Source organism: Aotus nancymaae, unplaced genomic scaffold (assembly GCF_030222135.1).
Source record: "Aotus nancymaae isolate 86718 unplaced genomic scaffold, 86718_ANA_hifiasm-v0.15.2.pri h1tg000072l, whole genome shotgun sequence".
Taxonomy (NCBI): Eukaryota; Metazoa; Chordata; class Mammalia; order Primates; family Aotidae; genus Aotus; species Aotus nancymaae.
In genome coordinates this window covers 17,315,642-17,338,980 of record NW_026988487.1, presented here as the reverse complement: position 1 = coordinate 17,338,980, position 23,339 = coordinate 17,315,642, and the positions used below count along the sequence as shown (strand labels likewise).

At 45.9% G+C, this 23,339-nt stretch overlaps 2 protein-coding genes across 8 annotated transcripts in view; one reads left to right on the top strand and one right to left on the bottom strand.

Moving 5' to 3' along the window:
* Positions 1-349: 349 nt before the first annotated feature.
* CUNH17orf75 (chromosome unknown C17orf75 homolog) lies at positions 350-10,330 on the top strand. Its single transcript, XM_064367691.1, has 10 exons — positions 350-546; positions 1,229-1,309; positions 2,251-2,376; positions 3,505-3,648; positions 3,897-3,954; positions 6,107-6,226; positions 6,716-6,780; positions 6,949-7,085; positions 8,141-8,244; positions 10,043-10,330. Exons 1-10 carry the CDS (start codon positions 407-409, stop codon positions 10,256-10,258), a joined length of 1,191 nt encoding a protein of 396 aa, XP_064223761.1. The 5' UTR covers positions 350-406; the 3' UTR covers positions 10,259-10,330.
* Positions 10,331-13,891: 3,561 nt separating this feature from the next.
* The window catches only part of RHBDL3 (rhomboid like 3), a 63,526-nt gene continuing 54,078 nt past the window's right edge, over positions 13,892-23,339 (bottom strand). For 5 of the 7 annotated variants that reach the window (XM_064367683.1, XM_064367685.1, XM_064367689.1 and 2 more), the window contains one exon: positions 13,892-21,097. In XM_064367683.1, the coding sequence (XP_064223753.1) occupies positions 20,826-21,097 (272 nt within the window). In that variant the 3' untranslated portion in view covers positions 13,892-20,825. Of the gene's footprint in view, positions 22,211-23,339 lie in introns of all 7 variants that reach the window. The other 2 variants (XM_064367684.1, XM_064367687.1) reach the window with 2 other exon arrangements.

The following is a 23,339-nucleotide window of genomic DNA, read 5'->3' as shown; positions in this document are numbered from 1 at the left end:
AAAATTATCCCATATTTTCACTTAAAAATTTATTTTAAATTCTTAACTTTTTGATCAAACAGGTGTGTGTAGTGCTGGCACGTGCGCAAGGAGGCAAACGAGTAGCCTTATTCTTTTCCCTGTGGCTAGGTAGTCGTGCCACCTTTATCACATGGTAAGTTTCCCAGACGTCTCAAACGAAAATAAGTTAAAAGGAAATGGTAAAAGCTTTTCAGTGAAGGCGAACTCAGTGCGCCCGTCAGTCCCTGCGGGGAGAAGAGCCTCCCTTTCCAGGCCTGAGAACCCGGGGAAACCAGCGGAACGCAGGTGTGCGAGGGCCGGGAGCCGGACGAGCCCAGATACCGACGGCCGCACGGCAGCGGGGAGCGGTTTGGTGGAGACACAGGGCTGCTCTGAGGCTGCCGCGATGCTCCCTTCCTTGCAGGAATCGCTGGATGGGGATGAAAAAGAGCTAGAGAGCAGCGAAGAGGGCGGGTCAGCCGAGGAGCGGAGACTCGAGCCGCCGTCCAGTAGCCACTACTGTCTCTACAGCTACCGCGGAAGCAGGTGCCGGCGCCCGGCTCGGCCTGCCCGTCCGCCTACCCCTGCGGCCCCGCCCCTGCCCGCCGCCCGGCCTTGCACCGCACCCCCGGCCCTGCGGCCCGGCCGCTCCTAAAGGCCATCTTCTCCTCTCCCAACCAATGTCTCTGGTGTGAAGGGCCCTCCCCGCCTCACGCGGCTCTTCCCGCCCCGATTCTGGACTTGTATGCGTGGCCCGACCATGCCTCTGCCCTTCATCTGCCCCATATCATCCCAGCCCCTTACTCTCGCGGCTGCCCTTTGTTTAGCGCAATGCCCTGCACGCTCAATAATTTCAGTTCCTGTCCCCTGTCCTTTCTGTCACTACCTCCCCACTTTCTCCCATTTCCGTCACACACACCCCTGCTTCCTCTTTTCCCTCCTCCTGACTGACTTTCCTGGGGCCTTCTTGGCCCTGTCAGGTTTGTTTTTTAAAGGAGTTTCCTTGAATCTTTTAGGTAGCCTTTCCTCCACCCTTTAGGTGGACTAGAGAGAGAAGGGGCTCTTGTCAGTACTGCTGTAGGGTTTTCGTTGTCATGAGGATAGGCAGTGCACTTCCGCCTTGCAGCATTTTTAGTTGACTCCTTGCCTTACCCTGCTTGCAAGGCCGCCATACTCCTCTTGGTTTAGAGCCCATAACTGATAGCACTATTGCTTTTGTGGCTTGCAGATTGGCACAGCAACGAGGGGACAGTGATGATGGAAGCCCAAGTGGCACAAATGCAGAAACTCCCTCTGGTGATGATTTCAGGTAAAAAGAGCTTCACCATAATTCATGCATGTGCTTTTATCTTCCCTGCATCTCTGGCCTGTACATGTCAGTGGGTACTCCATTTCCACTGAGTCTTCCCTGAGTCAAACCATCAATTCCTCCTATCCCCTAGGAACCTCATCCTGATTTCCTCATTGCCTGGTTCATTCAAGGCTGGGGCAAACAAATCCACATACTGATAATGTGCTTGGTGATTAGCCAGAAATAAATCCTTTTTTTCTCTTTTTAATTGAGACAGGGTCTTGCTCTGTCACCCAGGCTGGAGTGCAGTGGCATGATCTTGACTTGCTGTAGCGTCAACCTCCCCGGCCTCAGGTGATCCTCTCACCTCAGCCTCCCCAGTAGCTGGGACTACTGACCACCATGCTTGGCTAATTTTTGTATTTCTGGTAGAGATGGGGTTTCGCCATGTTGCCCAGGCTGGTCTTGAACTCCAGAACCCAAGTGATCTGCCCACCTCTGCCTCCCAAAGTGTTGGGATTACAGGCATGAGCCACCTTGCCCAGCCTTGAAGTTTTTAAATAATCAATTATACCTCAATAAAGTTGAAAGAAAGATAAAAAAAGAGTGTGTGCAGGGGTGTGATTATTATGACTGATCATGGAATTAAGGCTGAATAAGGAGGGAGGTGAGATGAGAAACTTGAGAGGCTGAAAAAGAGGTAGTCAGTGGATTGGGGATTCCTGTGGAGTCACAATACTGGAGAGAATGAGCTGGAAAGATAGGAATATTTTAAGCTATTTGATGAAGTAGATCATACTTAGTGATATACATTCCTAGAAACCTCACCAATAGGGGTCATAAAGACAGCTTTCCCCAGTCCTTAAAAGAGCCCCTGGCATTGGTACCATTCCGTCTGACTTAATGGGTGTGAATACACTGGTCCACTGGTAAAGAATGTATGTCTTTCATTTGTCAAGCCTCTCCTTGGTGGATAGTAATCTACCATCCGAAGTGGAGCCAGAGCTGCGCAGTTTCATTGCTAAGCGTCTTTCAAAAGGTGCAGTCTTTGAAGGGCTGGGTAATGTTGCATCTGTGGAGCTGAGGTAAGTGCAAAATGTGCTGTGTCCTGAGTTTTTATTTCTGAACTAAATATGAGAAGTGATAGAAACTCCAAAAGATCAGCTCCTACTAGACCTACAGAATTTCATTGTTCTCTGGCAGCCCAAGCACTGGGCCTCACACATAAACATTTGTGGAATGAAATTAATTGAATGGCAGAGACCCTGGCAACCAAATGTACTTTACTGAATTAGTTTTATTTTTTTGAGACAGGGTCTTGCTTTGTTGCCCAGGCTAGCGTGCAGTGGTATGATTACAGCTCACTGCAGCCTTGACCTCCAGGGCTTAAGCAGTCCTCTCAACTCAGCCTCCCAAGTAGCTGGAACTGCAGGCAGCTAACACCATGCCCAGCTAATTTTTAAAATTTTTGTTTGTTTGTTTGTAGAATTGGGGTCCCACCATATTGCCCAGGCTAATACGTTTTGTACTTAGAAGAAGAAAAGAGTTGATTATTAAAACTGAAAGTGTATATAATTTGTAAAGTGTTTTCACAAACTTTGATGCAGTTCTCCTTACAAAGGGGAAATACAGCAGATACTCTTATTTCCATTTTCAGATGAGGAAATAAACTCAGAGAAGTTTATGTAAATTTTCTGGTCAAATTGATGGAATTCAGGCTTAAACGTGAGCATTCTCAGTCCAATTCCAACTGTCTTTCCATTACACCTCTTTATTATAGTTCAATTCAGACGGTGAAGTTAGCATACAGGTCCCCTCAGGAGTATGAGGCCACGTCCCAAGGATGAGGCCACCTGGCACATCTGCCTGAAGCATTAATTTGTGAAGGTTTGGGAGAGGGGAGAACATGCTTTTATTAATATAAACATGGGTATGAACTAGAGTGAAATTTGTGTGACTTTTTCACATAAGACAGGATAATTCAAAGAAATTTCATGTATGTTAGGGGCTGCTTTAACTAAAGCCCACCAGGGTATACATTTGTTTTTCTTTGCTGCTACAAGTAAACCAACGAGAAGTCTGGGAAGCTCTGAATTAGTGGGCAGTTTAATGATGTTGCCAGATCAAGATGACTGGAATTCAGAGCAGTCCACAAAATTATAGATGCATGAGTAACCACAATAATACATTTTACCTTTTTCTTTCTTTTCTAGAATTCCAGGTTACCGAGTTGGTTGTTATTACTGCCTTTTCCAAAATGAAAAACTGCTTCCTGAAACAGTAACAATGGACTCTGAACATAACCCTTCAGAATATGTGGTCTGTTTTTTAGGAGGTTCTGAAAAAGGACTTGAGCTATATCCTTTCTTTGGTTTTTCAGGACATCAAGAAGAAAAACATGGGAAGGCAGGTGGAAGAATATTACTACCAACCTCCAGAAAGCTCCTCGTGTGTTTAATTGAATTTCATACCTTCATATGGCCATTTTGCCTTGGCTTGTTTTCATTTACAGCTTACATTATTTGAGAGCTTTTATATTTCTCATTGAGAGACAAAATACTATCTTCATTATTCATCCTTTATTTTTGCTTCCTTAAGAACATACTTTCAGGCTTGAATTGGACAAGTACATTCAAGGCCTGAAAAATAACATGAACTGTGAGGTAAGGTGACAGTGGTTTTTAAAGACTGAAATGATTAACATATTGTGATTGCTATACTTGTCAAATCATATAGGTAGACACAAAGACATCTATATTCTAGAAACTTGTCACCTTGAGAGCTAGTAGAGAGGTGACTTTTTTTTTTTAAATGACAAGGTCTTGCTTTGTTGCCCAGGCTGGAGGGCAGCGGTGTGATCAGGCTCACTGCAGCCTCAGCCTCGGGCTCAAGCGATCTTTTCACCTCAGCCTCCCAAGTAGCTGGGACTACAGGCACATACCACCACGCCTGCCTAACTTTTGGTATTTTTTATCAAGATGGGGTCTCATTTTGTTGCCCAGACTGATCTAGGATTCCTGGCCTCAAGCAATCCTCCTGCCTCAGCCACCCAAAGTGCTGGGATTACAGGTGTGAGCCATTGTGCCCGGCTTACAGGTGGTTTCTTTTTTTTCTTTTTCTTTTATTTTTTGAGACAGGGTCTCACTCTGTCACCCAGGCTGGAGTGCAGTGGTGCAATCATGGCTCAACTGCAGCTTTTCTGGGCTCCAGTGATCCTCCCACCTCAGCCTCCCAAGTAGCTGGTACCACAGGCATGCACCACCATGCCCTCCTAATTTTTGTATTTTTGGTAGAGATGGGGTTTTGCCATATTGCCCAGGCTTGTCTTGAACTCCTGAGCTCAAGTAATCCACCCACCTCGGCCTCCCAAAGTGCTGGGATTACAGGTGTGAGCCACCACGCCAAGCCTACAGGTGATTTTAAAGGGATATAGGGTAGTCCCATAAGTGCTGAAAGTTTCATAGGACTACTTCTGATGTTTTGTATCTGTGGAAAATTCTATCTATTCAATGGCATGTAGTAACATGCCTGGTGAGGAAGAGGATGTCCTTTACCTGATTTCTAGGCATATAAGATTTATATTATGGTCAGAAGTAGTGGTCCATGCAGCCTGTGGCACCAAAGACATGCTATGCTATGCAATAGTATGATTGTTCTTGAACTCAACATAGAAGATTCTTAGAAACACTCTATTTTCATTAATTGATCTTTTATGAATTAGGCATATCCATATTAACTAATTTATTCAATCCTTTTAAAAATTGGCTGTGTGTGGTGGCTCACACCTGCAATCTCAGCACTTTGAGAGGCTGAAGCAGGCAGATCACTTGAGCCCAGGAGTTCAAGACCAGCCTGGGCAACAAGATGAAACCCCATCTCTACAAAAAATGCAAAAATTATCCAGGGATGGTGGCACCCACCTGTAGTCCCAGCTACTTGGGAGGCTTGAGGTGGGAGGATCGCTCGAGCCTGTAAAGTTGAGACTGCAGTGAGCTGTGATTGCACCACTGAACTCCAGCCTGGATGACAGAGCGAGACCCTGTCTCAAAAAAGCAAACAAAAACAATACTTTCAGCTTGCAGCAGTTGTTAGTCATGACTCTCACAAATTTACTACCCATTACCTATATAGTAGTAGTTTTACTTTTCACATACTTAGAAGATACTACAGGAGAGAGGAAAGGATAGTACAGGAGTGAGCAAGGGATGCAAGTCTAGGGGAGCTGTTCTCCGAGACTAGAGCTCTTGTTGTGTGACACTAGTCTTCAGAGAGCAGCATAGCCTAGAAAGCTAGATGTGCTTATGGCAGCCTGTCTGACATCTGGAGTGGGCTGGAGTGCTTTCATGAGTTACTTATATCAGTCCCTATTCACATTCTGAATACGAATGAATTCTCTATCTACATTCGTTTAGTCATTCAATAGATACTTAATAAGCTCATACTAGGCATGTTTTAGATACTGTACCACAGGTGCCAGGGAAATGAGGCTTATTCAATGAGTATCTCCATTGAGTGCATGGTATAGTGGGAGGAGAGGGACACATAAAGGCCCAGCTCTTCCCGGTGAAGAAATAATATAGAACCCTATTAATTCAGTCTCTTCATTTTATACATTCAGTACAGAATTAATCCTTACCCTACCCAAGAAGCCAGGAAAAGTATATCGCAATTTTTGTTTTGAATTGGTGGTTTTAGCTTTAAAAAAGGAAGTGTCTATCCTGGTCTTTTTCACCACCAAGGATATGATGAAGAAAATATTAAGTCCACTAAATGGAAGGCTTATATTAAAGCAAATGACATTCTTTCTTGATTTAGGAAAGGGGCCGGGAGAGTCCTATAAAGTCCTATCTGAGCAGCTGGTATGAGGATGTTGTATGCCCAATCCAAAGGGTAGTTCTTCTGTTTCAGGAAAAGCTTACCTTTCTGCTACATGCTGTAAGTACTACCCAAATGACAACATTTCCTTAACTGAGATCACTTTAGCTCATTTAGAAAAATACTCATTTTCTCTGAACATGACTCCACATGCCTTCCCAAAATACTCACTTAAACTATGCTTGCTATCCAGATAGACCACACTTTATTTTCTGAGATCTAGAAAGTTATATTACTAAGGTAGAGTTGAATTGCAAATGCTGACTGAGTCTTCCTAATAGGATAAAACATTTTAAAATAATTCCTTTTCAAAGTGATCTGGGAAAGGTATAGTTTCCAAAACAATTTGAAAAGGAAAACAAAAGTCCAAAGCAATTCTGATTCTATAAAAATGTTAATGAGCAGTGGCTGAACAAGACTGGAGAGCTTATGACTAGTGCCCATCAATTGTCAAGTATGGTGAGGACTTTTGGAGACATTTAGTTATGAGTAGCTGCTCAAGAAAAACTGGAATATATGTATTGATCAGGCTTTATTTTTCTCTCATAGGCTTTGAGTTATACTCCTGTTGAAGTTAAAGAATCAGATGAAAAAACAAAGAGAGACATTAACAGGTAAAGAACACAGTTTTTTCACAGAGAAAAGCTTTTCTACAGCAAGAATGACATCTGTTTGTAAGCCGGCCCCACATCCCTTCCCCACCAGCCCAGTGTAAAATAAATTTGTTTTCACCCTTCTGTCCTGCAATATTGTTTGTGGAAATTGGCTTGTGTGTGTGGCAGGTTTCTGAGTGTGGCCAGTCTTCAAGGACTTATTCATGAAGGCACCGTGACTTCTTTGTGCATGGCCATGACAGAGGAGCAGCATAAGTCTGTGGTCATCGATTGCAGTGGCTCCCAGCCTCAGTTCCACAATGCAGGTGAGCTGCAACCTCTGAGCAATCTTCCTAGATCTCTTGTGAGTCGCCATCTTTGCAGTGAGAGCATATGATACTTTCTTCTTCCTGCCTTGTGCAGTTTTACATGGTTATCTTAAACCATGAGAAACCACTTGCTGAAAACAATATAATTCTAGAAACATGGAAATCATGCCATGCCTAGCAATTCCACGCCTAGGTACATAAAGAAATTCTTGTATGTGTACACAAGGAGACGAATTTTTTTTTTTTTTTTTTTTGAGATGGAGTTTTGCTCATTACTCAGGCTGGAGTGCAATGGTGCGATCTCAGCTCACCACAACCTTGCCTCCTGGGTTCAAGCAATTCTCCTGCCTCAGCCTCCTGAGTCGCTGGAACTACAGGCGCGCGCCACCATGCCCAGCTAATTTTTGTATTTTTAGTAGAGACGGGGTTTCACCATGTTGAGCAGGATGGTCTCAATCTCTTGACCTCATGATCCACCTGCCTCGGCCTCCCAAAGTGCTGGGATTATAGGCGTGAGCCACCGCACCCGGCCAAAGAGACAAATTTTAAAATGTCCATAAAGGCTTTATTTGAAAAAACAAGGAATTGGAAGCAACTTAAGTGTTTATCAAGAAAACTGATAAACTGCTATATTCATGCAATGGAATATAACAGAGCAGTGAAAATGAATGAACTAGAGCTACATGTGTCAATATAGCTCTCAAACATACTGTTTAGTGAAATAGCCATAAAAGAAACAATACATAAAAGTTTTAACATATGCAGAATAATGCAGATAAGGCTTACAGATGCAAAGGTATATGGCAGAAGTTTAAAAACGTCTGTCGGAATGATCATCCTTTCTGATGGGAAAGGAAGGGGGATGTGATTGGGAAGGGGCATATAGAGGGCTTCAGCCATTTTGGTATTCCTCAGCCATGTGGTGAGCACACTGTTTTTTTAGGCCATTATACAAGTCTTAAATAATTAATTATAGATGTTTTTATAAAAAAATATATGAATCATGCTTTGTAAAATTTCATTTTATTTAGTCTCTCTGAAATATTTTATAGGAAGTAACCGGTTTTGTGAGGATTGGATGCAAGCTTTTTTAAATGGTGCTGAAGGAGGTAACCCTTTTCTTTTCCGACAAGTACTGGAGAACTTTAAATTAAAGGTAATTAATTGGCTGTGTGCCAATCACTACATGAAATTTTTGTCTGCATTTTAATTAGTACCAGTGACAAAGTAACAAATCTGCTTTATAGCTGTGATGTCTGTTAATTAGGATGTTCTCAACACTGGAATTATCAGAAGGCATTTACTTATTTTAATTTTTTGGTAGCTTCTGTATACATATCATTTCTAATAAATTGGGTTGAATGCTTGCTTTCAACCCAATTTATTTAAGGAACATCAGTCTTAGAATTTGTGACTTATCTTAGTTGCAAAGCACAAAAAAAGTAGTTCAGTGCCTAAGTTTTCAAAATTCTAGTGGGGGCTAGGCGCAGTGGCTCGCACCTCTAATCCCAGCACTTTGGGAGACCATGGCAAGTGGATTGCTTGAGGCCAGGAGTTCAAGACCAGCCTGGCCAACATGGCGAAACCCTGTCTCTACTAAAATTAGAAAAATTAGCTGGGCATGGTGGTGCATGCCTGTAATCCCAGCTATGTTGGGAGGCTGGGGCACAAAAATTGCTTGAACCCAGGAGACAGAGGTTGCAATGAGGCCAGATTGTGCCACTGCACTCCAGCCTGGGTGACAGAGTGAGACTCTAAAAAAAAATTCTGGTGGGGACAGAATTTCTGATATCACCTTATTTAGGAGTTGTTTTTTTTGTTTGTTTTTATAACCTATTCTTTTTTCGAGGTAAATTTTACTTTATTTTATTATTTATTTATGAGACAGAGTTCCCTCTGTCACCCAGGCTGGAGTGCAATGGCATGATCTCGGCTCACTGCAACATCCCCACCTCCCGGGTTCAAGTGATTCTCCTGCCTCAGTCCCCCTGGTACCTGGGATTACAGGCGTGGGCCACCATGCCCAGCTAATTTTTATATTTTCAGTAGAACGGGGTTTCACCATGTTGGCTAGACTGGTCTTGAACTCCTGTCCTCAGGTGATCTGCCCGCCTTTGCCTCCCAAAGTGCTGGGATTACAGGCGTGAGCCACTGTGCCTGGCCCATTTGTTTTAAAAGACAGAATCTTACTCTGTCACTCAGGCTAGAGTGCAATGGTGCAATCATGGCTCATTGTAGCCTTAACCTGCTGGGTTCAGGCCATCTTCCTGAGTAGCTGGAACTACAGGTATGTACCACACTTGGCTAATTATTTTTATTTTTTGTAGAGATGGGGTCTTGCTACATTGACCTAGTCTCAAACTACCAGCCCATAAGCAGTCCTTTTGCCTGGGGCTCCCAAAGTGTTGGGATTACAGACGTGAGCCACCATGCTGGGCAGGAGATTTTTAAAGTATTTTTATTTTGTATAAGAGATTTTCAGCCAGGCCCAGTGGTTCAGGCCTGTAATCCCAGCACTTTGGGAGGCCAAGGCGGGTGGATCACTTGAGGTCAGGAGTTGGAGACCTGCCTGACCAACATGGTGAAACCTCATCTCTACTGAAAATACGAAATTAGCTGGGTGTGGTGGCGCACACCTGTAGTCCCAGCTACTTGAGAGGCTGAGGCAGGAAAATCACTTGAACCCGGGAAATAGAGGTTGCAGTGAGCTGAGATTGTGCCATTGCACTCCAGCCTGGGCAATAAGAGTGAAACTCTGTCTCAAAAAAAAAGAGAGATTTTCTTCTACCAAGGGCAAAGCATACTACAATTTAAATTTTGGAAATATTTAATATGAAAAGCAAACAATTCAGCAACATATGTTGAGTTCTTACTGAACGGGAGGTATTTTTTGAGCTTCATTAGTATTTCACTTAACGCATTTTTAACTGGGTAATCGTTTTATCTGTTTCTAGGCCATACAAGACACAAACAATTTGAAGAGATTTATCCGACAGGCAGAAATGAATCATTATGCTTTGTTTAAATGTTACATGTTCCTTAAGAACTGTGGTAGTGGAGATATACTTTTGAAGATTGTTAAAGTAGAACATGAAGAAATGCCTGAAGCCAAAAATGTGGTAGCTGTCCTTGAAGAATTCATGAAAGAAGCCCTTGACCAAAGTTTTTGATCTTATGTTTTGAGATAATTGTATGATCAAGTTTATATATTTGAGCCTTAGTGTTTGAGATTGCAGTTATAATTGTTCGAAGCCAAAAATGTGGTAGCTGTCCTTGAAGAATTCATGAAAGAAGCCCTTGACCAAAGTTTTTGATCTTATGTTTTGAGATAATTGTATGATCAAGTTTATATATTTGAGCCTTAGTGTTTGAGATTGCAGTTATAATTGTTCATAGGATTGCTTAAGATTATTTGAAACTCAAATCCAGATTGTTTTTCTTTTTGTATTTTAACAATTTAACTTAAAAATCTGAGGAGCATCTTCGCTGAGTCTTAGATAGATATGTGTGTGAGAGTTGTGGAATTTTAGTGTCTCCCTGGCCTTGTAAATTCCAGGCCTCAGGAAGTTGTTGCTTAAAAAATTTCAGAGGGGGCCGGGTGCAGTGGCTCATTCCTGTAATCCCAGCACTTTGGGAGGCCGAGGCAGGTGGATCACAAGGTCAAGAGATCGAGACCATCCTGGTCAACATGGTGAAACCCCGTCTCTACTAAAAATACAAAAAATTAGCTGGGCATGGTGGCGCGTGCCTGTAATCCCAGCTACTCAGGAGGCTGAGGCAGGAGAATTGCCTGAACCCAGGAGGCGGAGGTTGCGGTGAGCCGAGATCGCGCCATTGCACTCCAGCCTGGGTAACAAGAGCGAAACTCCGTCTCAAAAAAAAAAAAATTTTTTTTCAGAGATGATTTTGTTTGTAGCTTTTCTCAGGAGTTTGCTGCAGGATTTAGCAGCTTTTCTTCTCAGAAAAATCATAATACTTCTTTCTCAATGGAGTATAGCTTCTTAAAAAAAATGTAATCTTAGTCTTAGAACAGATTAATACCACCACACCATTGCAAAGACAGGTCTGTGCATCCTGTGGCTGTTTGATGCATTTTTTTTGTCTAGTTGATAATGGCATGGATGATAAAGTCAGATTTAAGTCGATATGCAAATCCTGAGTATATAAGAAATTAAATGAGCTTTAAAAATAGATATACTAGCTTTAGGATAAAACATTATCTTTGAGAGAAAGCTACTGCAGAAGTCGCCCCCAGTCACCACTTTTTTCATTCATTTGTTCACAGGCATTTATCAAGAGCCTATGTTTTCTTTTAGGTGAAAATGCTGGCGTTTTAAAACAGTGTTGAGAAAAGAAAGTACATACAGTTTATAAGCAAACTGTAACATAAGGAATGCAAACAGAGGTTCTTCATATGCGAGTTAAACTCATTGATTGTAGGGTTGTTTTTTTTTTTTTTTTTAAGCTAGAGTCTTGGTCTGTTGCCCAGGTTGGAGAATAGTGGCATGATCTCGGCTCACTGCAACCTCCACCACCCAAGTTCAAGCAGTTCTTTCCCTCGGCCTCCAAGTAGCTGGGATTACAGGCACCCACTACCATGCCCGGCTAATTTATTTTTATTTTTGTTTTTAAGTAGAGATGGAGTTTCACCATCTTGGCCAGGCTGGTCTTGAACTCTTGACCTCGTGATTCACCTGCCTTGGCCTCCAAAGTACTGGGATTACATGCGTGAGCCACTGTGCCTGGCCTAATTTTAGTTTTTTGTACATTTGTTACAAGCCTCAGATTGTTGTACTCTGAATCAATTGAAAGTGCCCTCAGCTAGCCATTTACAATTGCCATGGAAGCCTATGTAGCTACACACATATGATTGCAATTGCTTGGCATAGCGCTTTAATAAATTCATTTGATAATGATTTTTGCATAGAAGAGCAGAAGCCTTGTGTTCTCACTTCCCTCAGGATGCTCAGAGAAGCACAAACCCATAAAACTGAGGAATCCTTTCTTAAATGGATCTAAATTCACATTAAGTGCTGAGTTTTAACTTTCAAAATGACTGACAATGGCCTTCTGCCTTCTCTACATAAGCCTTGGGACATGACTCACCAAGCATTTCTTTTCCTTTAATGAGAAATACAATTCAGGATCTTCATAAATGCTTTCATATGGTTTTAAACTTTAATAACTTGGATTGTAGGTGGTATAGAAAAAAATCTAAGTAGCATTTTTCATAGTATTAAAGTCAAGGTGGCTGGGGAGGTGGTGCACACTGAATCTCAGCACTTTGGGAGGGTGAGGTGGGTGGATCACCTGAGGTCAGGAGTTTGAGACCAGCCTGACCAATATGGTAAAACCTCATCTCTACTAAAGTTAAAGAAATTAGCCGGGCATGGTGGCGTGTGCCTGTAGTCCCAGCTATTCAGGAAGCTGAGGCAGGAGAATAGCTTGAAGAACAGGTCTTGTGTTCTCACTTCACTTCCCTCAGAGAAGCATAAACCCATAAAACTGAAGCTGCAATGAGCTGAGATTGTGCCACTGCACTCTAGCCTGGGCGACAGAGTGGGACTCCAACTCAAAATAAATAAATACAGTCAGAGTGACTAAGGAAAACCAGCAATTATTTTATGACACTATCATTGAATCTGACTCTCTTTTCCCAATGTAGTTGGTTGCCCACTTGGAAATCATTTTTTTTTTTTTTTTTTTTGAGACAGAGTTTCGCTCGTTACCCAGACTGGAGTGCAATGGCGCGATCTCGGCTCACCGCAACCTCTGCCTCCCGGATTCAGGCAATTCTCCTGCCTCAGCCTCCTGAGTAGCTGGGATTACAGGCACACGCCACCATGCCCAGCTAATTTTTTTGTATTTTTAGTAGAGACGGGGTTTCACCATGTTGACCAGGATGGTCTCGATCTCTTGACCTCGTGATCCACCCGCCCCAGCCTCCCAAAGTGCTGGGATTACAGGCGTGAGCCACCGCACCTGGCTGAAAATCATTTTTTTAAGTAAGCAACATTAACACATCACCATTTTAAGTCTGAAAAAATACTTCATTTTCAAATTCATGTCATTCAAGAGTCTGTGTTGTAAATGTCATTTAAAAGCGAAAGTGTTATCTGCTTCAAATCATTTATGGACATATGCAAGGTGTACTTATATATTCTCTGTGTGTTCGTACATGTTTTTGTAATGTAGGCTTACTACATTACACAGCTCTATATGATAGTTTTATTTTATATATATACTTTTTTTTTTTGAGACAGAGTTCTGTTGCCCAGGCTGGAGTGCCGTAGCGTCATCTCAGCTCACTGCAACCTCTGCCTCCTGGGTTCAAGGGATTCTCCTGCCTCAGCCTCCAGAGTACCTGGGACTACAGGTGCGTGCCACCATGCCCAGCTAATTTTTGTATTTTTAGTAGAGACAGGGTTTCACCATGTTGGCCAGGATGTTCTCAATCTCTTGACCCCGTGATCCACCCGCCTTGGCCTCCAAAGTGCTGGGATTACAGGCATGAGCCACTGCACTTGGCTACATTTTTTTTAAAATGAAATGAGGTCTCACTATGTTGCTCAGACTGGTCTTAAACTCGGGCTCAGGGCCGGGCGCGGTGGCTCACGCCTATAATCCCAGCACTTTGGGAGGGCGAGGCGGGTGGATCACGAGGTCAAGAGATTGAGACCATCCTGGTCAACATGGTGAAACCCCATCTCTACTAAAAATACAAAAATTAGCTGGGCATGGTGGTGAGTGCCTGTAGTCCCAGCTACTCAGGAGGCTGAGGCAGGAGAATTGCCTGAACCCAGGAGGCAGAGGTTGTGGTAAGCCAAGATCGTGCCATTGCACTCCAGCCTGGGTAACAAGAGCGAAACTCCATCTCAGAAAAAGAAAAAAAAAAAAAAAAAACTCATGGGCTCAAGCAGTCTTCCCACCTCAGCCTCCCAAAGTGAGCCACTGTGCCCAGCCTCTGGTAGTCTTATTTAAAAAAAAAATAATAAGTGTGACAAATTTTTTTCTTGAAGTATGTCACTACTAAAGATAAGGAAAATGGGGTCATGGAACTGAATATCTTGGTCATGAGAAGAAACCACAGAGGTCATGACTAGAAACATGTACTGTATTCAAATTTTAATAAGCTATCTTGGCTTTGAAAGTTTTCTTGTTTTTCTTTTTGAGATGGAGTTTTGCTCTTGTTGCCCAGCCTGGAGTGCAATTGTGTGATCTCAGTTCACCACAACCTCCACCTCCCAGGTTCAAGCGATTCTCCTGCCTCAGCCTCCTGAGTAACTGGGATTACAGGCATGTGCCACCATGCCTGGCTAATTTTTTGTATTTTTAGAAGAGACAGGGTTTCTCCATGTTGGTCAGGCTAGTCTTGAACTCCCAACCTAAGGTGATCCACCTGCCTTGGCCTCCCAAAGTGCTGGGATTAATAGGCATGAGCCACTGTGCCTGGCCATGGCTTTTAAAGTTTTAAAAAGGATTTGTTCAGACATGGAATACATTTATGTATATTACTTGTGAGCCATACACACAGAGGAAATGTATGTTTGTCATGTATGAAAAATGGCTTCAGTTCATCTGTAATTAATTTGTAATTATAATAATAAAACTTAGCTTCTCACCAAGACAGTTATTTTTATGTAATGAGCTCAATCCTCAGGCCTGACATTTGTATTCCCAACAAGTTTGTGAGGAAATTATACTTGTTATACTAAAGCATTTGTTGAAGAAAATCAAATCACTTGCTGGGATATACCCTTCTGCTTCTTGCAGGAGGAGGCATCAGGCAGAATCTAAGAGCAATTTTCCTCACAATGTTTTTTTCATTGTCTAGTACAGTTATACCTGTAGAACTTAATAACCCAAGTCACTTTCTTTCACTCTCATTCATTATTCACCATGACAGAATGCCTGTCCTCTACCAGAGGATCCCTCCGACTAGGTGCCCGGAAAGCCTGTGGGCTTCTTGGAAATAAGAGGCAGTTACTAGGACCACACTTTCTAACCGTGTGTCTTCTCAGTTAATGGAAACCCTGCTGGCTTCAATGAAGTTTTTCCACTTGGAGGTCTGAGACAGCAACCCAGTTCTCTTAAATGCTAAAGTTCTTAAATGTGGCTGGGTATGGTGGCTCAGGCCTGTCATCCCAGCACTTTGAGAGGCCAAGGCAGGAGGATTGCATGAGCCTAGGAGTTCGAGACCAGCCTGGGCACCACAGTTAAACCCCATCTCTACAAAAAATAAAATTAGGAGGATCTGGTGGTATGTGTTTTCCCAGCTACTCAGGAGGCTCAGGCTGGAAGATCGCTTGAGCCCAGGAGCTCAAAGTAACTGAGCTATGATTATATCACTGCACTCCAACCTGGGCAACAGAGTGAAACTCTGTCTCAAATATAAAGAAATAGGCCAGGTGTGGTGGCTCACGCCTTTAATCCCAGCACTTTGGAGGATTGAGGAGGGTTGATAACCTGAGGTCAGGAGCTCAAGACCAGCCTGACCAACATGGAGAAATCCTGTCTCTATTAAAAATATAAAATTAGCTGGGTGTGGTGGCACATGCCTGTAATCTCAGCTACTCAGGAGGCTGAGGCAGGAGAGTTGCTTGAACCCAGGAGGCGGAGGTGGTGGTGAGCTGAGATCACGCCATTGCACTCCAGCCTGGGTAATGAGCAAAACTACATCTCACACACACACAAATTACGTATATATATATGTAAAAACAAAGTGCCTAAATGTGTTTTTTGTTGTTTTGAGACAGGAGGCTTACTCTGTTGCCAGACTGGAGTGTAGTGGCACGATTTCAGCTCACTGCAACCTCCACCTCTCAGGTTCAAGTGATTCTCCTGCCTCAGCCTCCCAAGCAGCTGGGACTATAGGCATGCACCATCATGCTTGGCTAATTTTGTATTCTTAGTAGAGATGGGGTTTCTCCATGTTGGCAAAGCTGGTCTCGAACTCCTGACCTAAGGTGATCCACCGCCTTGGCCTCCGAAAGTGCTGGTATTACAGGTGTGAACCACTGCATCCGGCCCTTCATTTCTTAATTACCTTATTATTGGGAAGTGCCTTATTAATTTATTGAAGAATGAGAATCTAGTATTAACAGAAGGGAAGAACCAGGAAAGTAAAAAAGGAAGTGAGAGGAGGCAAAGGCAAAGAGAATTCAACAGCTTCTGGCTCTCCAAGGAGCTTGCCTTTATTATTATTTTTTTATTTTTATTATTTATTTTTTGAGACAGGATCTCATTCTGTCACCCAGAGTGGGGTGCAGTGGCAGGATCTCAGCTCACTGCAACCTCTGCCTCCCAGGCTCAAGCAATTCTCCTGCCTTAGCCTCCCGAGTAGCTGGGACAACAGGCATGCACCACTACCGCCTGGCTAATTTTTGTATTTTTAGTGGAGACAGCATTTCACCATGTTGGCCAGGCTGGTCTCGAACTCCTGACCTCAAGTGATCCACCTGCCTCGGCCTTCCAAAGTGCTGGGATTACAGGTAATAGCCACCATACTGGGCCCATACATACACTTTTTTTTTTTTTTTTTTTGAGACAGAGTCTTACTCTGTCACCAGGCCAGTGTACAGTGGCGTGATCTCGGCATTGCCTCCTGGGTTCAATCAATTCTCCTGCCTCAGCCTTTTTTTTTTTTTTTTGAGACGGGGATTCGCTCTTGTTACCCAGGCTGGAGTGCAATGGCGCGATCTCGGCTCACTGCAACCTCCGCCTCCTGGGTTCAGGCAATTCTCTTGCCTCAGCCTCCTGAGTAGCTGGGATTACAGGCACGTGCCACCATGCCTAGCTAATTTTTTGTATCTTTAGTAGAGATGGGGTTTCACGATGTTGACAAGGATGGTCTCCATCTCTTGATCCACCCGCCTCGGCCTCCCAAAGTGCTGGTATTACAGGTGTGAGACACCGTGCCCAGCCCTTTGCCTCAGCCTTTTGAGTAACTAAGACTACAGGCATGCGCCACCACACCTAGCTCAGTTTTGTATTTTTAGTAGAGGCGGGGATTTCACCATGATGGCCAGGATGGTCTTGATCTCTTGACCTCATGATCTGCCCTCCTCAGCATCCCAAAGTGCTGAGATTAGAGGCGTGAGCCACTGCACCCAGTCAGTACATATGCGTTTTTATGGGAAGAGAAATCATAGCTTTTATCAACCACCCAAAATAGTTCAGTGATTTGGGAAAAGTAAGACTCACAGAGCTACAGACTGGTGCCAAGCACTGATACCCCAATCTGTATTTTATAGAAATCCTACATCCACCACTGCTGCTGTTCATCCTCTCCCACCCACCCTGACCCAGACCCAGATGAAACAGGCCCTAATACCAGCCCTTCAGGTCACTTCCTGAATAACCAATGGCTTGGAAAAAAAAATCTTTAATGGAATCTGTGCTCAAATAATAGGTTACAACAAAAATATACACAATGTACACAATACAAAAATACTTAGAAACAAACATTGCAGTTTGTGTTTTGTTTTTTCCACTTACTCAAGTCCTCGGAGGGGCAGTTCACTGAGGGGCACCGTTTTTAAGGCAGAGGAGAACGGTGCTTTCCAGCCAGCACCGGAAGCAACGTGAGTGATGCCAGGAAAGGGCTTTCAGGGCGCGCAGGGAATCTGCATTACATATTTGCAAATTAAATTGGACACTGGGGGAAGTCATCGGCTTGGTGAGCAATGGCTCCCCTAATCCTCTGGGCAAGAATGGTTCTCATCGAAATCGAGATCCTATTAGCTGGCAAACGAGCCTCATTAGGGAGCTTTTCCTAATTAAAAAATGAATGATGAATGGTGTCATTAAAGCAAAATTTCTCCTTTGAAGGTTTGTTTTCCCTTCCCCAGTTTCCGTGATTCCTCTCCCGTTTAATGAGCGAGCCAGTGAGTCTACGGCTGCTGTTTGGGGATTCCCCAGCTTTTAGTTTCTGTATGCTGTGGATCAAAGGCCGACCTACCTCTACCAGCCTGAAAATATATACACCACCCTCCAGGCAGCAGCCACCTGGGATAAGGAAGGAGGCAGGGAGGACATAGCCAGCCTTGGCCAGGGGAAGTGCTGCAGGGAGGGTGGTGGGACCTGCTGAGGAGAAAGCCAGATGCCACCAAGTGAACCCCTCTGACCAGACAGCTGCCTCCTGACCTGGGGAGAGGCCTGGGTCCAGTGAAGTGACCCTATGACTCCAGACTGTGGCTCTGCTTAGAAGTCATGGTTGGAAGAGGTAGTGGAGGTGGGTGCGCTGACAGGAACGGCTGGGCTGCTGGTCTAAGGTGTAGATGAGGGTCCCTGGTAGCAGAGGACACACTTAACGTGGTGGGAGACACGATTCTGCCTCCGCTGTCCTTCTGGTAACAAGTTTTCCTGGGAGGTCCCGAGGGAACTCAGTGCTTCTTTGAGGGCTTTCTAGAGTCTTCTAGTTCATTGCCTTCTTGCCCCTGAGAAAGGAAGCCCCCTCTTCAGGTCATACCAGACAGAGGTGGCACTCTGCTCATTCCACCGACACCCCAGAAGCCCCAGAGGCCAGGACAGGAATCTGGAGGGGATTCTCCACCCTCCAGGAAGGGGCCACATGGCTCTTAGGCTTACTGTGGCTGCCGCCCAGGGCAGAGGCAGCAACGTCCTGGCTCCTTCTGCATCCTCCCCTGATCTTCCCTGAGCCCAGCTCCACAGCCTCAGAGCCTCCTTCTCTGAAGTGCTGACTCTTCCATCTACACCTTTCTATCACTAGGGCAAAGAAGAGCAGGCAGGGCACACACGAGACAGCCCAGGCTGACGGCACTCCACCCAAGACATGACCCCATAGTGTCTCAGACTGCCACCCGCAGCACCACACTGGCCGGGGAAGCTATACATGAGGCCAGGGCGAGCTAGTTAGCGTTGGGCCAAGATGGGGAAAGGCTGGGCCTAGCCTGCCAGTGCATGAGTGAGCCCTTTTACATGTACTCACTGGGATAGGAAGCCACCATTCCCCAAGACCCCAAATGTCTGGCCCGAGTAACCCTGGACCCCGCAACCCTCAAGGGCTGGGATGGGCATGAGGCTGGGGGAAGACAGTCCCCATGCTCCTGACCCTGTTTCTGGATGCGCCCAGCCCCTCTGCCTCCTCCCAGGCCTGGTGTTCTTTGTTCTTTTGGGTTGTCGGTGGTTGAGAATTCCAAGAGCCCAATAAAGGGTGTATCATTTTTTTGTCAAAGATCATCCTCATGCCCTCCATTCGGGGCCTGCACCAGCTCCTTTTAGGAGGGTCATTCCTGCAATCTCGTTTTCTCACCTGTGAAATGGGGTGGGGTGGATGTGATAACCGCCATGTTCTCTCCTGCAGCCAAGTCTCTGAGCTTACCGGCTGCCCTCCCACTCAGGCTCAACCACGCACCCAGCAATTCTCCCGAGGCAAAGTTTTCCACCTAAATTGGAATTCCTCTTCCTATAGCCTCCTGTCCCAACTCAAATGGACACATGGCCTCAACAGTCCTACCCCAGCCTCTCTTGAGCCCCCAAAGCTCTTTCTCTCCTAAGGGAGACAGGATGGAAACCTTTTGGATACAAAGGCCATCCCAGAGGGAAACAAGAGCTGAACCTGGCAAACTCAGCATCTGGGGATCCCAGAGGGGCTGGGCTCTCCCTCCAGCAGGGCTGTTCTGCTGCCGGTCAGTGATGCTCAGGGGCAGGTGTGGAAGGGACAGGAGATGGGAAAGAAGGGGACAGGCTTTGTCAGGCAAGGGCAGTCAGCAACCACAGCACACCATGGTCTCCCGCCTCGCACCAACGCCCACATGGCCCCCCTGCATCTGCTGTGCCTTCTCTGCAGGCGCTGACTTGCCTCAATTGCCTTTCCCATCATTCATGCATGCACGCATGCACGCACACACATATCAAAACACTGTCTCCATAACCAAAGAGAGGCACAAAGTAGGGTCAGGGCAGCAAAAGGAAAGAAAAAGACCCTAAAACAAGGCTGGGCACAGAGGATGGGGCACCAGTGTGAGATGCCAACATTCTGGAAGAAAGGGAGGGAGAAGTCTAAAGCTGGTCCTGGGTCTGTCTTCTCCAGGGTGGAACTTGTGATAACGTTTATTCTCCCTGCTTGGGTCCCTCTCACTGGGTACCCCCAGGGCAAGAGGGGGCCTGGAGCCTACAGCCTCCCTGCTCTGCCCAGTCCTGGCACAATAGACCATGCCCCAGTGCCCACTGACCAGCCCAGGAGGGCACCCTGGTTTCAGCTAGGTCACAGCTGACATGTCCAGTAGGTCCTCTTTTTATCAGAGCTCCAGACCCAGCAGCTGTGGAGGGCACACCACATGGCCTGCAATTATCTCTGAGCTAGAGAGAGGCCATGCCTGGCCACAACAACCCTCGGGTCTTCCCACGTCTCTCAGCGTCTCTGAGGGTGGAGGATGAGGAAGACGCTGCTGCACTGAGGGGCACCCCTGGCCCTGTGGAACAAGCCCAGCCCAGGGGAGGGAGGGCCAGTCTCCTCCCACCCCAGACCTTCACCCTGGCCCCATGTCATTAGAGCAGCCTAGAAAAACGACAGTAGCCACATCACCTCCTCCACCAGGTGCCTTTCAGAAAAAGGTCTCCACTGTCCAAATCTAAACACAAACAATTCAGTGGCCCAGAGTCTTCTGTCCTCGCCTGCCCGGCCTCGCTGAGCTGGTAATGAGAAAAAAACTCGCAGGCGCTCCCTGTGGGTGCTGCTTTTCCCTCCCCTCCCCTACCTCGGGCCTCCAGCCCTCAGGGAGGAGGCGGCAGCTTCAGGTCCAGCAGGGTGTAGGCAAAGATGTTCCAGAAGATGGCGAACAGCACGAAGACAGTGTACATGGCCACAAAAATCCACCACAGTGACTGGTCCTGCAGCCTCTGCTCGTAGTTCCTCAGGACCACCACGCCCAGGGTGATGCCCACAGCCACGCCACCCAAGTGCGCCACAAAGCTTGGGTGAGGGCAGGGGGGATAGGCCGATGGGTGGAAGCGGAGCCACACGGCCCGCCCAAACTCCATGCTCACTGAAAGGGGAGGAGGCAAAGAGAGGTCACTGGAGGGCCATGAGCCGGGGGCTGAGGGAGGGGCCTTCACGTCATCACCTGCCCATGAATTCATTCCCTATTAGGCCAAGCACCATTCTCTGCACTGGGGACACAGTTAATGACAGAGACAGGCAAACCTCTGTTCTCCCAGAGCTTACAGGGTCTGGCAATAAACCAGTAAGCAATGACGTACATAAGATAATTTCAGGAAGAGACACATCTATCGGGGGAAACAGGTGATGTAAAAGCAATGCCTGGCTTAAGGAGGGGAATTCTTCAGCTTGGGGAGTTATACAAGACCTCTCTAAAGAGGTGACATTTGGCCAGGCACGGTGGCTCACGCCTGTAATTCCAGCACTTTGGGAGGCCGAGGCAGGTGGATCACCTGAGGTAAGGAGTTTGAGACCAGCCTGGCCAACATGGAGAAACCCTGTCTCTACTAAAAATACAAAAATTAGCTGGGTATTGTGGTGGGCTCCTGTAATCCCAGCTACTTGGGAGGCTAAGGCAGGAGAATTGCTTGAACCCAGGAGGTGGAGGTTGCAGTGAGCTGAGATTGTGCCACTGCACTCCAGCCTGGGCAACAGAGCAAGACTCTGTCTTAAAAAAAAAAAAGAAAAGAAAACCCAGACCCAAACAAATTGCAGAATTCATCCCTTAACAGATTCTTTTTGTTGTTCTTGTTGACACAGGTCTCACTCTAGGCTGGAGTACAGTGGCACCATCATAGTTCACTGTAGCCTCAACCTCCTGGGCTCAGGTGATCCTCCCACCTCAGCCTCCCAAGTAGCTGGGACTACAGGCACCCACCACCACATCTGGGTAATTTGAAAAAAATTTTCTGTAGAGGTGAAGTCTTACTATGTTGCCCAGGCCTGAACTCCTGGACTCAAGTGAGTCTCCTGCCTCAACCTCCCAAATTGCTAGTATTACAGGCATGGGCCACCACACCCAGACCCTTAACAGATTCTAAGATGCCTTCATCCTGATCTCCAATCCATGCTTCTTGCGTGAACTTCTTGGGTCAGCCAGTCAAGTGGGGATGAGACTCTTGAAAGGAAGGGCACAAGGAAACTGCCATCCCATTATCAACTACCAAAAGAACAATGAGGGTAGGTATTCTTATTCCCATTTTACAGATCAGAAAACCAAAGCAAATCTGACATTGAAAAAAAGCCCTTTGAGGGAAATTTTGTACCTGTTTAGCTACCAGTTTATCAGCCAGGCCACTTCTCCCCACCCTAACCACTGCAGGGGTGCCAGAACCTCCAGGGAGCTTCATTCCCCTTGGGGTTGCCCAGCCTTCTGGGCTGAGCTCTGCAACTCCAAGGTTGGCCAATAGATGGCAGAAAAGGTGCGTCCAGGGATGGACTCTCCGCCCTCCTCTCTCCCATCCCTGTCCTGGGACAGCCTTCCAGCCTTGGCTCCCCAGGTCCAGGATTTGATAAAGGAGGTTTGAAAGATGATGGTTTCCAACTCTGAAACAGCATTTTAGTTTTTATGATGCTTACAGTGGATTTTTAAAAAACCAAAAACAAACAAACAAACAAGACTCATGCTTCTCTTTTCTTCCTCAAAAATGAACAAACTCAGGCCGGGTGCAGTGGCTCATGCCTGTAATCCCAGCACTTTGGGAGGCCAAGGTGGGTGGATCACAAGGTCAGGGGTTCAAGACCGGCCTGGCCAAGATGGTGAAACCCCATCTCTACTAAAAATACAAAAATTAGCTGGGTGTGGTGGCACACGCCTGTAATCCCGGCTACTTGGGAGGCTGAGGCAGAGAATTGCTTGAACCCAGGAGGTGGAGGTTGCAATGAGCCAAGATCCTGCCATTGCACTCCAGCCTAAGTGACAGAGTGAGACTCCATCTCAAAAAAAAAAAAAAAGAACAAACTCAGAGCCCAAGCAGATGCGGAAGCTATGCCACGCCCATTGCCACCCCACTGCACCCTACTGCCCCAACTCAAGGAGTCCTTGGGTTTTAAGGCTGGAAGGTCCTTGCTGGAATGAGAAATCCTCCAGCCCCATCCAGGAAACTGAGATCCAGAGGGCCTCACAGAGGATCAGGGGCAGACCCGATTTCCTGAAAGCCCTGGGGTAAGAGGCAAGAAAGGTGGATGTGAATCGAAGTGGAGCCCTCACAAGCCTGACCCTCTGCTCCAGGTTTGTTCGGACTCAGTCTTCCTCTTACCTACATAGCAGGTGGCTGACCCAGGTGGGG

Coding starts and splice junctions, on each gene's coding strand:
- CUNH17orf75 (XM_064367691.1), top strand. CDS start 407: ATGCTCCCTTCCTTGCAGGAATCGCTGGATGGGGATGAAAAAGAGCTA. Junction 2,377..3,504: donor GTTGCATCTGTGGAGCTGAG/GTAAGTGCAAAA, acceptor TTTCTTTTCTAG/AATTCCAGGTTACCGAGTTG. Junction 7,086..8,140: donor GCCTCAGTTCCACAATGCAG/GTGAGCTGCAAC, acceptor AATATTTTATAG/GAAGTAACCGGTTTTGTGAG.